The sequence below is a fragment of the Eptesicus fuscus genome, chromosome 18, assembly GCF_027574615.1.
Source record: "Eptesicus fuscus isolate TK198812 chromosome 18, DD_ASM_mEF_20220401, whole genome shotgun sequence".
NCBI classification, from domain to species: Eukaryota; Metazoa; Chordata; class Mammalia; order Chiroptera; family Vespertilionidae; genus Eptesicus; species Eptesicus fuscus.
The window spans coordinates 49,334,934-49,356,488 of NC_072490.1; the positions used below are offsets into that span (position 1 = coordinate 49,334,934).

The following is a 21,555-nucleotide window of genomic DNA, read 5'->3' on the forward strand; positions in this document are numbered from 1 at the left end:
TTTGCATGACTTTTTTTTTTTTAAATCAGTGTTGTCTCTTTCATAAACAATGGAGCAACTCTTTTGAATTAACACCATTTACCATTTGGAGGCAAACTGCGTGGGGTTCCACTCCTGGCGCTAGTCCTCAGACTCTCTGCCTCGGTTTCCGCCTGTAAAAGGGGAGTGACAATAATGCCCATGATGGAGTCATTCCAAAGCTTCCGTGGTGGAATGTGTGTGGAGCGCTGGGCCCGGCCCTGGCACCGCAGGAGGGGCTCGGGAGACACTGGGCGGGGCTTGTGGCTGTTCCCACCTGCTCACCAAGGCTCTAGGGCAGCACTGTCGGTATAAATAAAACAAAAACCATGTACATCATTCAAAATTTTCTAGTAACCACCACAAAAATGTAAAGAGAAACAGGTGAAATTCATTTTACTGTATTTTATTTAGCCCAATTTTCCCCAGTTATTATTATTATTATTGCAACATGTAGGGCTAGCCCCATTCCTGGCGGAATAGCCACATGTGGTTACTGGCTGTGAGGCTCTTAATATTTATCTCAAGGCCATAATCACCAACGAATCGCTTCCTTCAGAACGTTTCTATTCCAGCACTCCATGATGGGCAGTGCGAGTGCATAAAGGTTCTTTTAAATAGTGGGTGACGGGGTCATTATTAATCCACAGCACATGGCTTTCTTTGTTCATTGTGGTTCAGTCCTTCCCCGTCTGCAAGGATTTCTATAATCACCTTCATGAAAAGCTGTCTGGAGCTATGGGGTCGGGAGGGGGTAGGCGGTGGTCCCGTGGTTAGCTGGCTATTCTTGGATTTTATTTTGCAGCCATGTTTCAGTAAGTAAATGTTTGGATGCTCCAGGCTATTGAGAATTTAATATTCCATCATGACTTGTTTAGTAATGAGCCAACAACACAGCACCTCCCCGTCACCTCTCAAATGCATGGTGAAAAGCGTTTCCGTGACCCTAGGCGTGACATTTCAGTTCCCGGTACATGTCCTGGGGGTTCTTCTTCTGCTTATAGTGGCCGCTGGCATTGTTTCATTGCCATCACCTACCCGTTCCGTGAAATACTGTGCGCCTCGCCTCTCCACGGCTCAGAATGTCGCTCAGGCTTTCCCTCACGTCCCCCTTCAGCCACAATGGTCCGCTCCCACGTCCCGTGGACCAGCGCTCTGGCTGCGCACGGCGGCATGAATACATTTCAGCTTTCCTTTCATTCGAACCAACAGATTAAAAACTAATTATTCTCTGTAATATTTTTATAATAAAAACTAAGCTGAAATGATTTATATACACTTCCAGCTAAGACATTTGCAATTCAAGGTTAAAATTGTTCTTGAAACAGCACCAGTTAAAATGCAATTACAGCTCCCCGAGCAGGGATAAAAGGAAGAGATGTTTTACATGGTCACTTCCAAAGTTAAAAAGTCCATTTAATGTTACAGAAATAAAAACTTTCATTTAGCTTTGCTCCATGATAAAGGCTTCATTAGTTTTAGTAAAGATAAACTCAAGCATGTTTGTTAGCTGTGCCTGGCAAAGAGCGAGTGACTAAAACGCAGGCTTGGTGAGGGGGGCGGCATCTTCGCCTGGTGCCGCCGTCCTGGCCACACAGCCGGCCTCCTGTGCTGGCCGGAGGCTGGCCTCCCAGAGCTCCCCGAGTACAGTCAGTGTCCTGCAGAAGCGGTATTTGGGGATTAGCTAAGGGGAATTGTTGGGGGGGGTCTCTGATCACCACCTCAGTTTCCCCCACAGTGTGACCCCGTGAGGAATGCTGTGGGCCCAAATGCGTTTGGCATGAAGCCGCTGAGAGCAAGAAAAAGAGTCACCCCTTGGTTCCTGGGTGACCTTGGGCAGGTGATTTCATGTCTCTAAGCCCAGTTTCCTCACCAGTCAAGAATCATAACGATACGATAGTACCCCAACCCTATGGGTGGGATTTCTGTGAGGAGTAAAGAAGAGAAAGCACATGACCCGCTTAGCACAAAGCCTTGCTCGTAATAAACACTCAACAAGTATAAGAGGCTAGTGTTAATGATGTCATAATGCTATTAATAACGTCACTTTAATGTTAATTAAACTAAAAATAAGTTAAGCACCAAAATAGTGATTGTAAAGTACTAGTAACCAAGTACTAGTACATGTCACATAATGGGTGTGACGGCCACACCTGATAAAGAGGAAGAGAAGGGAGAAGCAGATGGCACTAGGTTGTTGGGAGCTTAGAGTACAATCATGATGACCACATTCCCATAAAGCAGTAATAATAGTAATCATAGCAGTGATAATAGTTATTTAGTATCTACTGTGAGCCAGGAATTGTGCCAAAACCACCAGGTAGGTCATGATGTTGTCTCCATTATCCAAGTAAGAGAACTGAAGCTCAGAAACACCACATACTTGGACCAGGGTCACCCATTAGCAAGTAGGGGTTACAAACAGGGTTTCGAACCCAGGCAGCATAGTAGGAGTTTTGCGGTTGGAGATTAGAGTCAGGCCAGATCCTTAGGGCCCCACAGTGCGAATGGGAGGTGGCTGAGAAGCACTGGTCGGGTAATATGATCTCCTGTGCATGCTACAAGGACCATCGGGTGGCTGCTGACTGGGTCTAGAAGACTTGAAACACGGCTTTGTATAGTTTGCGCTGTGGCCCCAGCCTTATGCGGGGCTGCTGTGTTGCACACCCCCAGTCGGCACCCTCTCATTACAGTCTCTGTAGATGGCATCCCTGGGAATCAAAAACTGCAGTGGAGGCCCAGGTGGTGGTCACTTGCACCTTTAGTGAGTGAGTATGTTTCTAAGGGTAATACGGACCAGGGAAAACCTGAAGCATCTGTGTGGTGACATACAGCAGTCGCCCCTTACCTGCGGGGGTATGCTCCAAGACCCCGGTGGGTGCCTAAGGCCGCGGATAGCACCAAACCCTACATACACTATGGTGTGTTTTTTTCTATCTATGCATACCTTTCACATAAAGGATGCACTTTACGGCCTCTCTTTGGCATGTCTGAGTTGCCAGCATCGCTCCTCCTGTGCTTAGGGCCATTATTAAGTAAAGTAAGGGTGACGTGAACAAAGGGCAGCTCTGTATGCAGCGTGGAGACGCGGACAAAGGGATGACTCGTGCCCCGAGCTGGACAGCAGGGTGCCACATGATTTCATCCCACAACTCAGAATATACACAAGTCAAAACTCACAAATTGTTTACTTCTGGGATTTTTTATTTCGGGTTTTCAGACTGCAGTTGACCACAAGTAACTGAAACCTCAGAAAGCGAAACTGCTGGTCAGGCGGAGGCACTGTTTCAGCAGGTTTCTGGCCCAGATGGTCGCTGCTTCCCTGCCAGAGTGGAAAATACGGGCTCCCCTCGCCAACCCAGGGACCAGGGGCGGGTTTCCAGTCCCTACTCAGGCGTGCCAGTTACCAACGAGAGGCCACTGCAGTTTTCACTCACCGTACAGGAATGAGAGGGTTTTCCTGAACGCTGCCCACCTACCGAAGGACCGTGGCTGAGTCTGCTAAGTCTTTTGTGTGACCGTGGAGCGAAGGTGTGATCCAGTTGACAATATAATATCGTTCAGGTCAGTAGTTCACTCTGCGAGAACCATCGCATCCTGCCTTTGAAATCTTAGGGCAAGTTGAGTTAATGACAAGGAAGTGGCCGAGCTTTTAAGCCATAGCATGCCATTAAGCTGTGAGAAGCAATTTAAGCAAAAGCATTTTTGTGTTAAGTTCAGAACCTGCCTGTTTTCATAGTTCTATGACATATTCTTTCCTGAGGCATCAGAAATAAACTTTTTAGGAGAACTAAATGCTGTCTTGTGAAAGAAGCAACTATTCTAGAGAAGGAACACACCTCAGATCGAATTGCTGAGACATCTCGCAGGCCATCCTGTCCTGGCATCTCGATGATTACACTATTTCAGGACAGATGGCTGTCTTTTCCAGAAAATTTCCGGTCTAATGTGCTATGTATGGCCGCCCAGTCTATTTTCTTTGAAAATCACTCTGAAAGTTAAGGAATTCCTTCCTCTATTCAACTCGCATCTCTAAGGCTGTAATTTAAACCAATTCCCTCTTATTCGGCCTTCTCTGGCCACGGAGAAGAGCTGGTCAGCATCTTCCACATTCAAGGGCCTTTAATCAAATTCCTCCTTATTCCCGGTTCTGCAGGCTACACTATCCCACTTCCTCTGACCTTTGACACAGGACTTACTCTCCGTCCCTTTAATCATTTTGGTTAGTCTTTCCCTAGACTGTCTCCAAGAGGGTCTTTACTTCCCTTTATGTAATTTTAAGAAGCTATTTTCTCTAAGAAAATCTGAAACCTTCTCTCATTTTGGGGTGCATTCAGTCCGGATTTTGGTCGTCCCGACGTGGGTGTACCGTGCCTGGGGATTTTCTTTCCAGCACCTCCCGTCATCTTGCATCTGAGAGGGTCACATTTGGACAGAGTAAGCCATCTGATCTTTGATTGCCTCTCTCCCTTCACTATAAACACAGAAGGAACATCTGAAGGGAGGGTTGGGGGGAGGGGAGGCACATTCTGCCTGGCAACGCTGGGAGTTGTTAGAGGAGACGCTGTGTGAATAGCAGAGAATTGGAGTAACTCGAGAATAATGTGCTACTTTTACGTTGAGGCTGGTTGAGAGCCCGTCTGGTTCTATTACTTTGATGAAAAAGCAGAGAGGTTTCACGGTTTATTATCACTTCACATTTGCAGAATTGGAGGGAAGGTGGCATGATAGGTGAACCCATATACTTGAATGATTCTTGGCTAAAATCACTCTGTACTGCACTTACGTATTCATTACTTTCTGATGCAAAGAGAGGGAGTTTCAGAAGGAAGCAGGCTATTCTCGGCCTACTTCTGCGAGGCTGTTTGAGAAACACTGGGGTTAGTTCCGGGCTTCAGTATGACCATCCGGAAACCGAGGTGGTAATTCTCTTGTTTGTTTATGCACTGGTGGTAGCCACCTCCTGGCCCCGAGGCCGCGGGCAGCCACTCTGTGTGCCAGGGAGGCATCGTCTACCCCATCACACCTGGGCTCTCCTGCAGACAGCGTTCTGACGGCATTCAAGGGGCCAGGTGGGCCAGGAAGAGTTGGTTCGATTTCTCTCTTCTTCACCCCATTCCTTCCCCCACATCAAGGAGTTAGTATTTTCGGTGGCTGGTGATGTTTGGCTACGGTCCATTTCTTTGGTGACAAGAATAGCTCCGTGGCCCGTTGGGAGCTAACCTCTGCCACCCAACCCCTGCCCTTCCTGCGACCTGCTTCCATGAGTGGAATGCTGAGGGCCAGTGGGGATGCTTTTTGTCATAGAAATAGGATCCTGGAGTTCAGAGTGGTTTTTTTTTCCCTTTGCTTTCCCATCAAAGTTTGGTCAGCAGTCTTATGGGAAATGTTCCTTAATAATGTTAGTAATGATGATAGCTGCGGATCTTGACTGAGGGCTCTCCGGGGGCTAAGTGATTAACATCGATTTTAATCTTTTCCATCACCTGGTAAGATAGATGCTAGTATTGTGTCTGTTTTACAGATGAGGAAACTTGAGGTGCAGAAAGCTTGAATATCTGACTGTGCTGGCCCGCCTGGTGACTGCTGACCTCGGAGGGCAGTTTAACTGGCAAGCCATGCACTTAGCATCATTGTGACTTAGCGACTCGGATGCCCTGGATCCCCCGGATATAAGGAGAAGCTTAGGACGAATTAGATCATTGACATTTATTGAGGCCTATGTGCCAGGAACCTGGCACTGTACATGGATGATCTCATTTGATGTGAACTTGAACCCTGTCACGTGGATGAGGATGCTGCTGTAATTATCGCCACTTTATTGAGGAAATTTTGAGGCTCAGAGAAGTTGAGCATCTTTCTCGGCGTCACAGAGTGGTGGAGCCATGGAGCTAGAATTCCCACCCAAGCAGTCTGGCTCCAGAGCCTCCCGGTTTCACCAAAACTCAATGTTCCCATAATATTGAAGGCCGTGGCCGGGGACCAGGGCTGCAGAAAACGTGGGACTCTGAGACATGGACTAAGAGTTCTCTACACCCTCCGATGAAGGGTTTTCCTGGTTAGTTGGTGGGACCGAAGCCTCAGCCCGATGAGCCAGAGCCTGTGTCCCTCGAGTGTGTCAGGCTTGGCCTATCATCATTGTGTTCTTGTCACCCCCACCCGCTTTGGACCACGGAGCTTTTCTAACCGATGTTCTTTTTTTCCTCCCCTCTCCGGTGCAGCTCGAGGCTTTCTATTCTATCTTCACCACGGAGCAGCAAGACCACGTGAAGTCAGTGGAGTATCTGAGAAATAACTTCCGACCACAGCAGGGTCTGAACGGCAGGGTGGTGTCCAAGTCCGCCGTCCGCGACGCCTGGAACCATGACATGACAGACTTCCTCGATAACCCGCTGGGGACGGAGGCCTCTAAAGGTACCTTCGGGCAAAGTGCCCTTGCCCCGGGGAGATTCCTGATCCTCAACTACTTCAAATGAAAAGGAGTTCAAAACCAGCCCAGACCTGGGATTTGGTGTTAAGAGTATGCCTCTCTGCTGGAGGGACCGGGTCATTGCTTAGGAGAAACAGGTGTGGGAATAGCTTCAGGTAACTAGATGTGTTCAAAACTGCCCTTTGACTAGGAATATAGTAGTCCTTCTCTCGGATTCTGTACCTCGCGACATCAGCACCAGTCCGGTCATGTCTAAAGAAAGCGTTGGGGTGTCTTACTCTGTCCCTGTTTCCCTGTCGGGATCAGGAGTTTGTCTCGGGGCCTGGACTTGCTCCCAGGACCCCTGTCTGCAGCGTCCTTACCAACGTGCAGCCCAGGCCAGGACTCCAGGCGGCTCTGCCCCTCTAGGCACCACCTGGCCTTTTGAAACTAGCACTTCGCAGTTTAGTGTCTGTGTCCGATAAACCTAAGTTCGTAATTATCAGCCGTCGAATCTTTTCCCTTTCTGCTTTCTCAGTGTGACATGAGCATGAGTTTCTCTCCCAGGAAACGAGAAAGTCGACTCTACCCTGGCAGCCCGCCCTCCCCGCTCTGTGACTTGTCGTAATGGTGGCTCAGAGACTGGGAAACGCTTAGCGGAGTAAGGCTGATCACAGCCCGAGTGCCTGGAAGGGAGGAAGGAATAACAGTGCGCTCCTTCTTCAAAACTGTGAACTTGGGTAACGCAGGGTGAGCTTGGATCGTCAGTGCGGGGAGTTACATGGAGAAGTTTGACACGCGTGCCCCCACCCCCAGAGAAGGGGGCCTGGCTAGTGGCCCACGGCCTTTGTGGGAACAGGGGGGCTGAGATTCCGTCCACAAATAACCGCATTGTCTCGCACTTTGATGGTCAGAATGAGCCCATTTTCCAGGCACGTAGCTTGAAAGGGAGCTAAAAGGAGAGGCGAGGATGTTTAAGAGTGTGACCCTCTCCCTCCTGTCTGGTTTGTGTGGGGATGGTGAGGAGGAGCTGGTCTGGCCAGGTTCTGTCAAGAACCGCTGGAGATGACGGTCATACGGGGCTGACACCTCGTCAAGGGCATCATTTGTCAGCTTGGAACAATGGGAGAGCTAAGAAGCACACAAACCTTAAAATACCTTCAGCTGGGCCGCCATAGAAAACCACGCGGGCTCATTTTTTTTTCCACCAAGCTAAAAATAAAAGAAAACCACTGAACTCCAGCGCTTTCTCCCGAGGGAACTGGCTTGGGAAATAGCTCGTGGAGGCTGACTGTCTTGTGAGACGTGAATGTGGAGGACGAGTGGGGGGTGAGGAATTTATATCCCAAGGGAGCTCCGGATCTGGGAGCTCGGAGCTGCTAAGGATGTGACAGTTGCAAAGTCCTTTCCTTAAAAACGGGCTGAGGATGCGACGTTTGTCAGCCGTGCAAAGAGAATGCATGGCCCTTCATGCCCAGGAAGTGGAGATCGAGGTTTCCCCTTGCACTAAATTGTCGAAGCGGGCAAGAGCCTCCGCTGAAAGGACTTCCGCTGAATTTGAGCGGAGCCCTGGACCCGTCCCTCCATGTAAGGGCCAGTTCTTCATTCTGCAGGTTGGTGGCAATTATCACAGTGTCCATTGCTGACTCCTAAGGTGTGTGAATGTGAAGATGAGATGTTGGTGATCTTTCGAGAAGCAGAGAGAGATGTAGGTGCAGTCCTATATCTTCTTTTTTAATCCTTACCCAAGGATATTTTTCCATTGATTTTTTTTAATGTTCCCATGTTTTTAACAGTTTTTTCTTTTTTTAAAAAACAAATAATGTTTTTAATATATTTTATTGATTTTTAACAGAGAGGAAGGGAGAGGAATAGAGAGTTAGAAACATCGATGAGAGAGAAACATTGATCAGCTGCCTCCCGCACACCTCCTACAGGGGATGTGCCCGCAACCAAGGTACATGCCCTTGACCTTTCAGTCCGCAGGCCGACACTCTGTCCACTGAGCCAAACCGGTTAGGGCTTCCCATTGATTTTTAGAGAGAGTGGGAGAGAGAAAGACAGAGAAATATCAATGTAAGAGAAACACATCGATTGGTTGCCTCCTGCACGAACCCCAACCATGGCCCAGGCCAGTGAGGAGCCTGCAACCGAAGTACACACCCTTGACTGGAATCGAACCCAGGACTCTTTGGTCTGCAGGCCAACACTCTATCCAATGAGCCAAAATGGCTAGGACCCTACATCTTTTTAAACAGAGTATCAGTGTTAACACACAGAAAAACCCGCATATAATACGTGGACAGCTTGATGAGTTTTCACAAACTGGATGCACTTGAGTCACAAACACCCAGATCCAGAAGCTCACACCACCAGCTTCCCAGGAGCACCCGCGCCTCTTGTTCCTGGTCATGGACTGTGCCCAAGGGCAGCCATGGCCGTCAGCTAGCCTTTCCTGCTGGTCGGTTTCATGGCAACAGCCATGCAGGTGACCTTTTTGTGTCTCGCCCCTTGTGCTCTTCTGGTTTTGAGTGTCATCTATGCTGTCACATGCAGTTCTAGTTTGTTCTTTCTTATTGCTGAATTCATAGTGTGACTGTACCTGACTTATTTCTCTTTTTCAATAGACATGGGTGTATGGATTATTCCTGCACTTTGGTGATTATGAAAATTCTTGAACATGTTTTGTAATGAGGGTATGGACACATCTCTGCAGGATATGCACCCAGGAGTAAAGGCTGCACTCAGCGTACACATACATGTTCCGGTTTGGTTACTTATGGCCAGACAGTTCCCCAAAGGGATTGTATGTGCCAACAGTGTATGAAGTTCCTGTTTTACAGCTTTTGGGTGTCTTTTATTTTTAAGGCATAATCTACATACCATAAAATTTAGCAATTGAACAAGTCAATAATTTTTAGCAAATTTATAGCTTTACAGCCATTTTTATCGCCCCAGAAAGATCGTCATGTCCACGTGCAGCCAATTCTTCCTCCTGTGGTCTCTTCCAGCCACCGCTGATGTGCTTCATCTTTCCCTTGGTGTTAGGAGCTTAAGATTTATCCAGGATGTATATGCATGTATCGTAGCTTATTGCTTTTTATTGCTAATAGTCTATTTGTTTTATATTTTTAATAACAGCTTTATTGAGATTTAATCCACATACCATAAAGTTCATTCTTTTTAAGTGTACACTTCATTGGTTTTTAGTATTTTCACAAAGTTGTACAGTCATCCAGTCATCACAACTCTATCTGCTTTCAGAACATTTTCATCACCTCATGAAGAAACCCCGTGCCCACCAGCTGTCACTCCTGTTCTCCATCCTCTCCTTTTCCCCGCCTCCCCTCAAGTTCCCCAGCCCCAGCCAACCACTATTGTGCTTTCTGTCTGTCTGGACTCGGCTATTCTGGGTCATTCATATAAATGAAATCATGCAATATATGGCTTTTTCTTCTCGAGCCTACTTCACTTAGCATCATATTTTCAAGGTTCGCCCATATTCAAGCACGTATCAGAATTGCATTTCATTTTACTACTAAATACTGTACCATTGTATAGATATGCCACATTTTTTATCCATTTATCAATCGATAGACATTTGAGTTTTTTCCACTTCTTGGCCATTATGAACAGTGCTGTTCGGAGCATTCATATTTAAGTTTTTGTAAGGACACAGTTATTCTCCTGGATATAACCCAGGAGTAGAGTTGCTGAGTCATACTCTGTGCTTACTGTTTTGAAGAACTGACAAACTGTCCCAAGTGGCTGCCCCTGCTGCCTTTCCCATCAGCAGTGCAGGAGGCTCTGACTTCTCCACATCCTCACCAGATCTTCCACCTCTCATTTTGCCATCCTACAGGAGGGGGAGTAGTCTCTCTTTGGGGTTTTGATTTGCACTGCCCTAATGACTCATGATGTCCTATTTGCTATTCAGTGCACATACCATGGAACCATGGTCCCCGTGCCCAATGTTTCTGCTTCCTTCCGCCCCAGAAGACTCGGTTCCAGGGCAACACAGGCCAAAGGCCACCCGCAGGTGCTGGCATCACCAGGCAGGGGGAGGACTGAGATTGTTGACTTTAGAGAATAAATAGCCAAGACAGGAAGAGTTCCTTCTCTTCAATCTTCTGCGCAAAAAAAAAAAAAAAAAAAAAAGATTTCAAAGAGAGAAGGATGGTATTTTGTAATTTTCAGGTAATTCAAAAGGAACCGATCCTGTCTGATTGACAGTCTCTATCTGGTCATTACGGGGAAGCTCTCAGTGCCTGGGAGAGCCATGATGTTGAGCATGGAGCTATGCTTTTATTGGGCTATTGTCACAGAAGAAAGAAAAATCAACTAATCACATAGGACAAGAGTCAGTGAACGTCTTTGTCTGAGTACCAGACAGTGGGTCCTGTGGTCTCTGTTGCAACTACTTAGTTCTGCCGCTGCAGCATGAAGGCAGCCAGCGTCAGTATATAAAAACGGCTGGATGTAGAAATAAAAAACTTAACTGTGCCCTGGCTGATTTGGTTCAGTGGATAGAGCATTGGCCAGTGGACTGAAGGGTCCCGGGTTCGATTCCGGTCAAGGGCACATATTCGGGTTGTGGGCTCCATCCCCAGTAAGGGGCGTGCAGGAGGCAGACGATGAATGATTCTCTCTCATCATTGATGTTTCTATCTATCTCTTCCTCTCCCTTACTCTCTGAAATCAATAACAATATATATATTTATATATATATATTTTTTTTATTTTTTTTAAAAAAAAACACCTTAACTTACAAAAAATAGGTGACAGGCTGGATTTGGCTTGGGAACCACAGTTTAGTGACCCCTGCTCTAATGGATGGCTTTAAATTTGCTTTAAAGTAACCATTTTCTTGAAGATGATAGTAGCTGTGACTGTGAGTGCCCATCGGTTGGTTTTATTCTTCCATCCCCCTACAAGACCCTAGGACTAATGTTAACTTGGTAACCAACCACCCAGCAGTTCGCCTTAGCACCTGGTCACCTTTGCCACCAGAAGTGTAAGCAGAGCCGCAGCAGGCCGAGTACAGCACCCACCTCCTCGTTCCCCTGCTGCGATGTTCAGTTCGTGTGCACTGAGCAGCCTGGGGGGACTGCCTGCGCTTACGCGCCCGTCCTGCCCTCTGTCAGGGTGATTGGATGTACTGGAATAGAGAAAGCGGAATCAAGCCTTTTGATGCCAAGAATGAGACACATTGGTCGTGTGAGACACCAAAGACAAGGGGGCAAAGTCATCTTAACATTGTATTCTTGCCGAAGAAGGACTTCTAATGGATGTCACCCAAAAAACGTCTAAAGCTTTCGTTCCAGTAAATGGAAACAGTATTTAGGCTTGTTTAAGGGCCATGGAGTTGGCCAGCCTGCCCTGTATCGGTAAATAACGTGGGCAGACTTTAGGATTTAATGGGCTGTCATTTCTGTTATTCTGCAACACACCCGGGGCACACGGAAGAGCATTTGGTGATTAAGTGCCGAGTACTGCCCATTGTGAAGACGCTTGGAACAGCGAACAGAGAGAAATAGCTTTCCTCCCAACAACATGAAACATATGGTTTATTAATTTAATGAAGCCTGTTCGAATCACAGTGGGATCAAAACCACTTGATGTGATAAATTGATTGGATGAATTAATTCAAGTGACACCGAATGACGTAATGAAAGCAGAGGAAGTGGCGGGGGCACTGGGCTGCCTGTGGACCCCCGTTCTCCTAAGCCAGTGCCGCGCTTTTGGGAAAATGGTCTTTGCTTCTGTCGATGGAGGCATCCCTTTTTTAGCCACACTTCCGGTTCGTGTTTTGGTTAGCAGCAGTGTGAGAATGCTGAGGGTCTAGCCTGCTCCCAGTCGGCACACACTGAGAGCGAGCGTTACACTTCCACCCAAATTAACGAAGCAGTAAATCCGCAATTGCTTTTCCAGACGTGGACATTGAAATCGAGGTTGTCTGCAGTTTGGGGAGAACATATTAACGTTGTTCTATTTTCGGTTTGATCATTTCCACTCCTCGTGCTAATGAGCTTGCGTTACTTGCCCTCACTAAGAGAAGCTCTGATAGGGGCACTTAATTCCTTGGGAGGAGCTGCCCGCCCAAAACTCGTCCCTGCGTTGGCTCGCTCCTTGCAGACACTTTCACACGGAAAAGTGCAGGGAAGCTCGTGGTAGTGCCGCCGATGCCATGTTTTATGCCTCCTCCTTTTACAAATAACGGTCATTTAGCTGTTACCTTTTCCCCTTAGGAGTGATCAGGAAGGAAGGCAGAAAGTAGGGCTGGTTTTAAGGCTGTCCACACTTCTGGGTCCCCCCCAGTTTTGAAGGTCATGCCGTGTTACATCAAACGTTTGTACATGCTCGGACATCCCGTGAGTTACTATAATTTTATGTTCTTCTTATTTTGTTTATTTTTATTTTTATGCAAGCCATACGTAGCAGTTTATTCTGAATTGAACAGCATTTGGCACTATGAACATCGTTTTATTCCTTGAGATATGTTCCTTATGAAAAACGGGATTCTAGAGAATGTGCATTCTAAACTATTGCAGACTTTTCTTTTTTAAGATCTTTATTGTTGGAAGTGTTACAAATGTCCCCTTATAAAGGAAGGTGCCTTTGATGATTGGCATAAAGTTGATATTCCACAGACACCTCATGGAGCATTAACTGCTTCGGCTTCCTGTTTGTAGCCAGTGCGTTTCTTTTCAGCTGTTGGGCATCTCCGTTCCCGACTCCAGGCTGTGCCCGAAGCACCTGCAGCTAACGGGCTGTGGGAGGGGTGCGTGTGCCTGATGCTGTGCCAGCCTCCTTCGCGCTAGTGTTTCATTTACTCCCCCAAACAACCTCTGGCAGGACTCAGTTTCCTTTTTTTAAATTTCCTAATTCTCACCTGAAGATATGTTTATTGATTTTTATTTCTTTATAGACAGAGAGACAGAGAGACTGACTGGGGATCGAACCTACAACCTAGTTTTGTGCCCTGACCGGGAATTAAACCTGCAACCTTTTGGTGTACTGGATGACGCTGGCCAGGGCAGAACTCACTTTCCATTTACCAAGTATTTGTTGAGCATCTCCTATGGCACTAGAAATGAGGGAGAGGAGTTCCTCATCTTGAGAGGACATTTTAGTGGCGAGAAAGAAATGCACACGTCAACCAATGAAAGAACTTCATGTTGTTGCGAGATGACGTCAGGTGGTGTACTAAGAGTGATAGGAGTGGGGAGGCCGTGGGAAAGGGACCAGGGATCTGCCCTGGACAGGACAGGTGGTGCCAGGGAGCCAGCCCTGCAACGTTCTTAGAGGGAGAGGTCATTTGCAAAGGCCCTGGGGCATGGGAAGCAGCGTGGAGAGGTGGGCGAGTGAGGGCAAAGGGTGGGAAAGACTTTCCTTGCTAAGGATCTAAGGTGGTATTCTTACAGCAGTGGGAGGCCTTGGGAGGGTCCATAGCAGAACTACAGAATGATCTGAACAGGTTTGTGAGCCCTCACTCTGGGATGTGAGGAGTGTTGGCAGAGGACGTGGGGTGGAGTCTGATAGAAATATTCCGGGCAGGATGCCAGTGGTTGGATGCCGGCGATCCTGGCGAAGGTAGAAGTGATCCTTAGGGATGGGTTTTGGACTAGAGCCTCTGAGGTTTCTAACAGTTTGGATGGAAGGTTGTGGGGGTGCAAAGAGAGGAATGCAGTGTTATTGTTTCTCTTTAATAGATGCGGGGACTGGGACTCAGAGAGAGCAAGCGATTGTCCAGAGCCTTTCAGCCAGGAAGTGACAGAGCTGCGATGTGCGCCGAGATCCTCTCCTGTGCAAAGGCAGCATCCGCTCAGCTTCCAGGGCCTGCCAGGTTCCGATGAACCCACAGCGGCGGCCTCTTTGTTCTGGCTTCAGCAGTGGCTCCAACAGCAGTTGACTCCTCCTTCCCCGCACGAAGGAGCTTCACAACTACGTGTGCTTGTGGGGAGAGGGTGCTCTTCCTAAAGGCCCAGTGTATCTTCAAAGGAATCGGTCTTTATTTGCCTGGCGTGCTTTTGGCACCGATGTTGGGTGCTCAGGGCACAGGCTACTGAGGCCTTATCATAGGCTCAGTCACTGGGAGGGCCGGTGCACGGCCGTGGGGCCTTCTAGGCTGACGACCTTGTGCATCCATGACTCAGCAGAGCATAACACAGTGCCTAGGGCCGTGGTCGGCAAACTGCGGCTCGCGAGCCACATGCGGCTCTTTGGCCCCTTGAGTGTGGCTCTTCCACAAAATACCACAGCCTGGGCGAGTCTATTTTGAAGAAGTGGCGTTAGAAGAAGTTTAAGTTTTAAAAATTTGGCTCTCAAAAGAAATTTCAATCTGTTGTACTGTTGATATTTGGCTCTGTTGACTAATGAGTTTGCTGACCACTGGCCTAGGGCATAGTAGGTGAACAGTCATTGTTCATTGAATGAATAAATGAGTGAGTGAATGAGTTGAATTAATGATGAGACAATATAAGATACTGGGTAAGAATATAGATTTTGTAGTCAAGCATACCTGGACTCAAGTCAACCATTAACTTTTAAGTCTTTTTTGCCCTAGTTAATATCTAAGTCTTGGTTTCCTTGTCTGTAAATGAAGATCATAATTACAGTTCCCTCCTTGGCTTGTGGCCCTTTAAGTGAATCAGTGTAGGGAACATATATGATAGAGCCTGGGGTATGGGAAGTACTCTGCAAATAATTGTACTTTCTTTTTTATTGTTGTTAATCCTCACTCGAGGATATTTTTTCCATTGATTTTCAAAGAGATTGGAAGGGAGGGGGAGAGACGCACACAGAGAAACATCAGTGTGAGAGAGACACATCTATTGGTTGCCTCCCAACCAGGGCCAGAGATCGAACCCACCATTGAGGTACGTGCCCTTGACTAGAATCAAACCCTCAGTCCAAGGGCCGATGCTCAATCCACTGAGCCAACACCAGCGAGGGCTAATTGTACTCTCTCGTTTGTAGGTCAGCAGTGGCTTCTTTGTATGTTTCAGAACAACCTGCTACATGTGACATGGTCACTGGAGAATAACTTTCAGAACAGGGGACCATGCTCTCTTCCTGGTGGAAGTGCACAGCCAGGTTGTTGGAAATTGCTAAAACCTTTCCAGTGAAATCCACAGTCATCCATGTGGCCTCCACACCCTGTCTCCCTCCCCAGCCCCATCTTGCACTTGACTCGCCTTGGCACCCAACCCTTCAGTCCACCAGCTGTTTCTTCTGCCTGGAAGGCCCTGCCCGTCTCTGTGCCTAAGCAGCCCCTCCTCAGCCTCCATAGCTCAGCTCCAGGGTCCCGTCCCAGGGAGGTTTCCTGGCGGCCTTCGCCCAGCCCTTGTGTCTAAACGCCAGTGCTTTTCTCTTTCAGCACTCATGTACATGCATGTGTGTGATTGTCCCTAACATCTAGCTCTCCCATTACCACATAAGCTCCATGCGGGGTGAGACTGTCTTTTTGTCTTTTTTTGTTGGAAGCCAGTGCAGTGTTCACTATTAGCTTCTCAGTAAATATTGGATGGATGGAAGGAAGGATGAATGCAGGGAGGAAGGAAGGTGTGGAGGGAGGGAAGGGGGGACAGATGGACTGAGCTAACCCACATGTGCCACGTGGCCAGGAGTAAAAAGATTCCTTTCACAAGAGGAGACAGAGTGGGGCATTGGATCTCGCCGGGCTGCGTGCTCCCATGGGAAAAGGCTGGCCAGGCGTTTGGAGTAGGATTCCACGTCCCTTCCCGGAAAGGCTCCTAGGACTGGGGAAGCCATCTTCCCTCTTACCATAAGCCACTTGGATGGGAGCGTTCATCTCAAAAACCATGGAGAGAGGGCGTTCCTCTCCATCCCAGGGAGCACCGCGCTGCCCTCCTCACAGTGAGGATGAGGCATTTAGAGCTGCAGGCGCCAAGGCAGGCCGCCCCCCCCCCCCACCCCCCGGCAGCCCTGATCGTGGCTGGGAGCCGTTGCACTGATATCTGTAACAGGTGCCAAGGGCGTCTGTCGTCTTCGCACTATAAATATTACCTAACTAGAGGCCCGGTGCACGAAATTCGTGCACGGAGGGGGGTTGTCCCTCAGCCCAGCCTGTACCCTCTCCAATCTGGGGCCCCTTGAGGGATGTCCGACGCCCGTTTAGGCCCGATCCCAGGGATCCCTCTCACAATCCAGGACTGCTGGCTCCCAACTGCTTGCCTGCCTGCCTTCCTGATTGCCCCTAACCACTTCTGCCTGCCAGCCTGATCACCCCCTAACCACGCTGCTGCCAGCCTGTTTGCCCCCAACTTCCCTCCTCTGCCGACCTGGTTACCCCTAACTGCCCTCTCCTGCAGGGTTGATCACTTCCAACTGCCCTGCCTTGCAGGCCGGGTGCCTCCCAACTGCCCTCTCCTGCTGGCCATCTTGTGGTGGCCATCTTGTGTCCACATGGGGGCAGGATCTTTGACCACATGGGGGCAGCAATATTGTGTGTTGCAGTGATGATCAATCTGCATAGTACTCTTTTATTAGATAGGATAGAGGCCTGGGTACAGGGGTGGGGGCCAGCTGGTTTGCCCTGAAGGGTGTCCCTGATCAGGGTGGGGTTCCCTTGGGGTGTGGGGCGGCCTGAGCGAGGGGCCTGTGGTGGTTTGCAGGCCGGCCACGCCCCCTGGCAACGCAAGCTGAGGCCCTGGTATCTGGAATTTATTTTCCTTCTATAATTGAAACTTTGTAGCCTGGAGCAGAGCCAAGCCTGGGGCTCCCTCCGAGGCCAGCAGCCATTCATTTGTGTTGGGGTTATAATTGAAACTTTGTTGCCTTAAGCGGGTGGGCCCGGCCAGGGTGTGCGGAAAGCTTTGCTTCCCCTGTTGCCGGTGGCAACCCTGGCCTGCTCTCTCAAGCTCCATTCTGCCACCTTTTGTTTGAATTTGTTTACCTTCTATAATTGAAACTTTGTAGCTTGAGTGGAGGCTTAGGCCTGCAACAGCTGGCAGAAAGCTTGGCTTCCTCTGTTACCTAGGAAACCTTGCTCTCTGTGGCTGTAGCCATCTTGGTTTGGGTTAATTTGCATACTCGCTCTGATTGGATGGTGGGCGTGGCTTGTGGCCGTGGCTTGTGGGTGTGTCAGGTATGGTCAATTTGCATATTTGTCTATTATTAGATAGGGTTACTTAAGCCTCTGTCTCCAGGCAGGTGTGGCAGTTTGATCTTCCAGGCCGACTTAGCCACCCTCCCACGGCTTCAGCTTTTCTTTGCTCCAGAAGAATCTTCCATAGCATTGGCTTGGTGTGGGCGCCGTGGTGCTCCCGGGCAGCAGTCTGGAAATGAACCAAGGCCACCAGCACTCTTTCCCACGGTGACTCACTTCCCGTCTCGCTAACTAGGGGGCATGAGGCCCGAGGTGTGTGTGCGTCTCCTGGGAATCGCAGGAGGAGCCCCGCGGGAGACGAGTCTGTCCTCCCCCCTCTCCCGCTCACTCCACAGACACCCGCTGGTCCAGGTTGTTTTCCTTCAGGGACAGTCACTTGGACAGAACCCTGGCCTTCTCCTGTCACAAGAAAGTCTCACCCTGGCCAGCGGCTGGTTTGAGCAAGCATCGTCCCATACACTGAAAGGTTGCGGATTCGATCCCTGTCAGGGCACATACGGGAGGCAGCTGATCCATGTTTCTCTCTCACATCGATGTTTCTCTCTCTCTTCCTCTCCCTCTGAAAATCAGTGAACATATCCTCGGGTGAGGATAAAAAAAAGAAAAAAAAGAAAGAAAGAAACTGTCTCACCTCATCAGCCCTGAGGCCTGAGATTCAAAGACCATCTGTAAATTGGAAGCCTGCATCGAGTCCTCCCAAGTCATCCTTTCTTCTCAGCACAGCTAGTGGTTGTCATGGTTGCCACATCACTCTTGGGCCCTCTCCGGACTGGTCGTGTGATTCCCAAGCACTGGCGTGGACCAGAATGAGTGTCTTGGCTGTTTTGTTTACCATCTATGCCTGTGTTCCGAAAGCGCTGTCTGTATGTCTGACACTAAGTGCTAACAGGGGTTCTTTATCGTGCACGGTGCCTGCAATATCCTTCCCCCCGAGCTGGCCCCTGCAGAGGCTTCCCGGGAGAGAGAGGAGGAGAGACCCTTCTCAGAGAAGAGAGCGGTAGCCACTGAGAGCTGGGCACTCCAGCCAGCCAGAGCCCAGGCTCCTCGGAGCACAGGGACCCTGATTCCGGAGGGTGAGTGGCCGGTCCCGCCCAGATGCTGCACATGTGAGTCCCCATGAGGGGCGCTGCCTGCGCATAGCCTGGTCTGTCCATGCAGTGGCAGCCTCCCCCCCACCCCCCATTTTCCTCTGGGTCCTCTTCACCAAGCCCAAGCGGAGCCGCTTGACGCCAGTTCCCAGGTGAGGGAGACCCTGGAGCTATATATACACCATTGAGGGCATCCTTACCACATGGCCATTGGGGGGCAGGTGCCACATCTAGGCGTCAGACCCCGGCTGGATTCCCAACAATCAGGCTCATCCTGCGGCCTCCCTGAGCCAGAACTGATAACCGAGGCAGGTGCCAAAGCTTATTAGTCGAATGTCAGGCAAGACCCAGGACGCTCTTTTTAAATGTATTAGGTAGCAGGCCTCAGTGATACCCAATTCTAAGAGAGAAATTATTTTAGAGCCAAATAAGAAACAGACGAGGGCACCCTGGCCTCTGTCTCATAATCACCTAACGTCAGTGGTTTAATGAAGCCTGGCCACCCCGTCCGTGCGGATCACTGATGATCGCTCGCCATGGCCATGGGGATTGCGGACAGACAGCTCCTGAGGCCGTCGATCTGGGGTGGGGTGTAGGTGACAGTCTCGAGTTCCCGAGGGCAGCTGTGGGGCCCTAAGTGTCCCAGGTGTTTCTTCAGGAGAAACGGGCCATAACCTCATCTCAGTGGTGGGAAATGGGAGACTCAGCTAGAGAAAACCCAGCTCCGGTGCAGGGCGCCGGCATGTGCCCGCCCAGCCTGCACCAGTCTCTGGCACAGACTCTCGGTAGCTCAGACTACCTCAAGGCAGTGGGGAGCCTTGGCAATTAAAAGGCATCACGTGGCGAGGATGCTGTGTTCAGTGAGAGAGGGAGACGTCTACTTGGCCCTTTCAGCAGGAAATCACAGCACCTTCAAGTGAAAGGAGGGAAGTGCCCTCGGGTACATGGGACCCAGCCCTCCACCCAGGATTCCAGAGGCAGCTGTCGTCAGGTGGAGCCGGGAAGACACATCATTCTGAACTTTGCCACCTCCCTTAGCGTCAAGCTGAACAATGCATTTTCCTGCACAGGACATGGACACCTCCCCTGGCCATTGGCTCGCAGAGGAAGAGGGAGATGGCGTAGGAAAGAAGACTTTATGGAGGTGGGAGAGGTCAGGAATAGTGTCATGTGGGAGAGTCAGCCACGAGTCCACCTCTGCCTCCCCACACAGGCTGTTGCTGTGGGATTGAACGTGTGGCTCTGTTACGTGCACAGCAGACACAGTGCCCAGTGCCCTGACGGGATAAGGAAGTTTTCGGACTTGCTGTCTTCCATGGCAGTTGCTACACAGAGCTCGAATATCCAGTCATTGGCTGGGAAGCAGAATTGCACACCAGGGCTTGTTCCTGGAATGGAGCGGGTGCTGTTGGTGGTGTGGAGGAAACTCCACAATGTTCTTCCTCCTGAGAAGGGAAATCGCAGCTGTCCATCTCCTGTGTCTTCTTCACTTTCACACAGAACACTGCACTTCTGACACTTCTGGTCACCACATGTGACCAGCAATTCTCTGCGACACCAGCTGGGGGTCCTACAGTTCATCTCAGTTCTGACCCCATCTGCCTGGAGATAGTGTCAGATCCCACAAGGTTCTGTGTGAGGTTGAGGCCTCAGTCCCACAAGACTCCTCCCACCCACGTCAGATGCCAATCACAAGTAACAGATCCCCAGGTTACCCACAACTTCTGTCTCACTTGGGTAATGTTAACATAAAAAAAACCATTGAAACCTGTAAAGAATTTTTGTGAGTTTATTTGAGCCAAACTGTCGACATATGCCAGGAAGCAGAACCTCAACGAATTGAGATAATGCTCCGGAGAATGGCGGGTTACGTTTGTATTTATACATTGCCATCAAAGGAGGGACATAGGTGGGCTACATGAAATTCATTGGTGATAGATTAAGGAGGTGGGATAAAGTAAAGCGGTGGGAAACCCCTGGGATTGGATAAAAAGTAAAATGATGGACACATAGTTAGGTGGGTGCAGGAACAATTAACATGATAATGAAGGAATTTGTGGTATCTGTCCTGGCGCCCACCACATTTGGTTGTGCCCCAGGGGCTCCAGACAAAGGGAAGTTACAAGTTACCCAGACATTTCAAGGGTATGTTATCATAGATGCAAAAAGACAGATGGGCTCAGTTAAGGTAAAGGTTGACCTTGTCAGTGGAGATACCGGCCTAGGGTGTAACTGCCCACCATAACTGCGTTTAGTTAAAGTTTAATTTCAGACCATCCTTTGTGGTTCCTTTAGGTCTCTGAGTTTGCAAGACCGCCATGCAGGCCTCCCCTGAGCTTGTCAGGTCAGCATGTGGCCCCTTTCGTCCACAGTACACATCAGAGGTTCCCACAAGACCCTCTTTGGGTTCCATTAATTTGTTAGAGTGGCTCACAGAACTCAGGGAAACGCCATCACCAGTTCATTAAAGGATATGATAAAGGAAACAGATGAACAGCCAGATTGGAAGCTCCCTGAACCCCATACTTTTGGGATTATTATGGAGGCTTTGTCACATAAGCATATCAATTATTACCTATTTCCAGAGCCCCTGCCCTCTCTGGAAAAGGAGGGAGGGGCTGAAAATGTCCAGTTTCTAACCATGGCTTGGTTTGTCCAGTGACAGCCTTAACCCAGAAGGTATCCAAGCCCCCGCCGTCAGCTCCATGGAACAAAAGATGCTTCTAGTGCTCTGATCACTGGGAATTCACAAGGGGTTTGGGAGCCCTGTGTCAGGGACTGGGGACAAAGACCAAGTATTAGAACAAGAGAAGGCATGCAAATAGCCGACAGGTACATGGAAAGAAGATACGCAGCATCATTAATCATCAGGAAATGCAAATCAAAACGACAATGAGCTATCACCTCAG

The 21,555-nt window shown here is 49.2% G+C and overlaps 1 protein-coding gene across 2 annotated transcripts in view; it reads left to right on the forward strand.

Moving 5' to 3' along the window:
- Window positions 1–21,555, forward strand: part of PTPRG (protein tyrosine phosphatase receptor type G) — a 649,319-nt gene that overhangs the window by 528,322 nt on the left and 99,442 nt on the right. For both annotated transcript variants that reach the window (XM_008146280.3, XM_008146281.3), the window contains exon 8: window positions 6,240–6,432. In XM_008146280.3, the coding sequence (XP_008144502.1) occupies window positions 6,240–6,432 (193 nt within the window). The remainder of the gene's footprint in view (window positions 1–6,239; window positions 6,433–21,555) is intronic.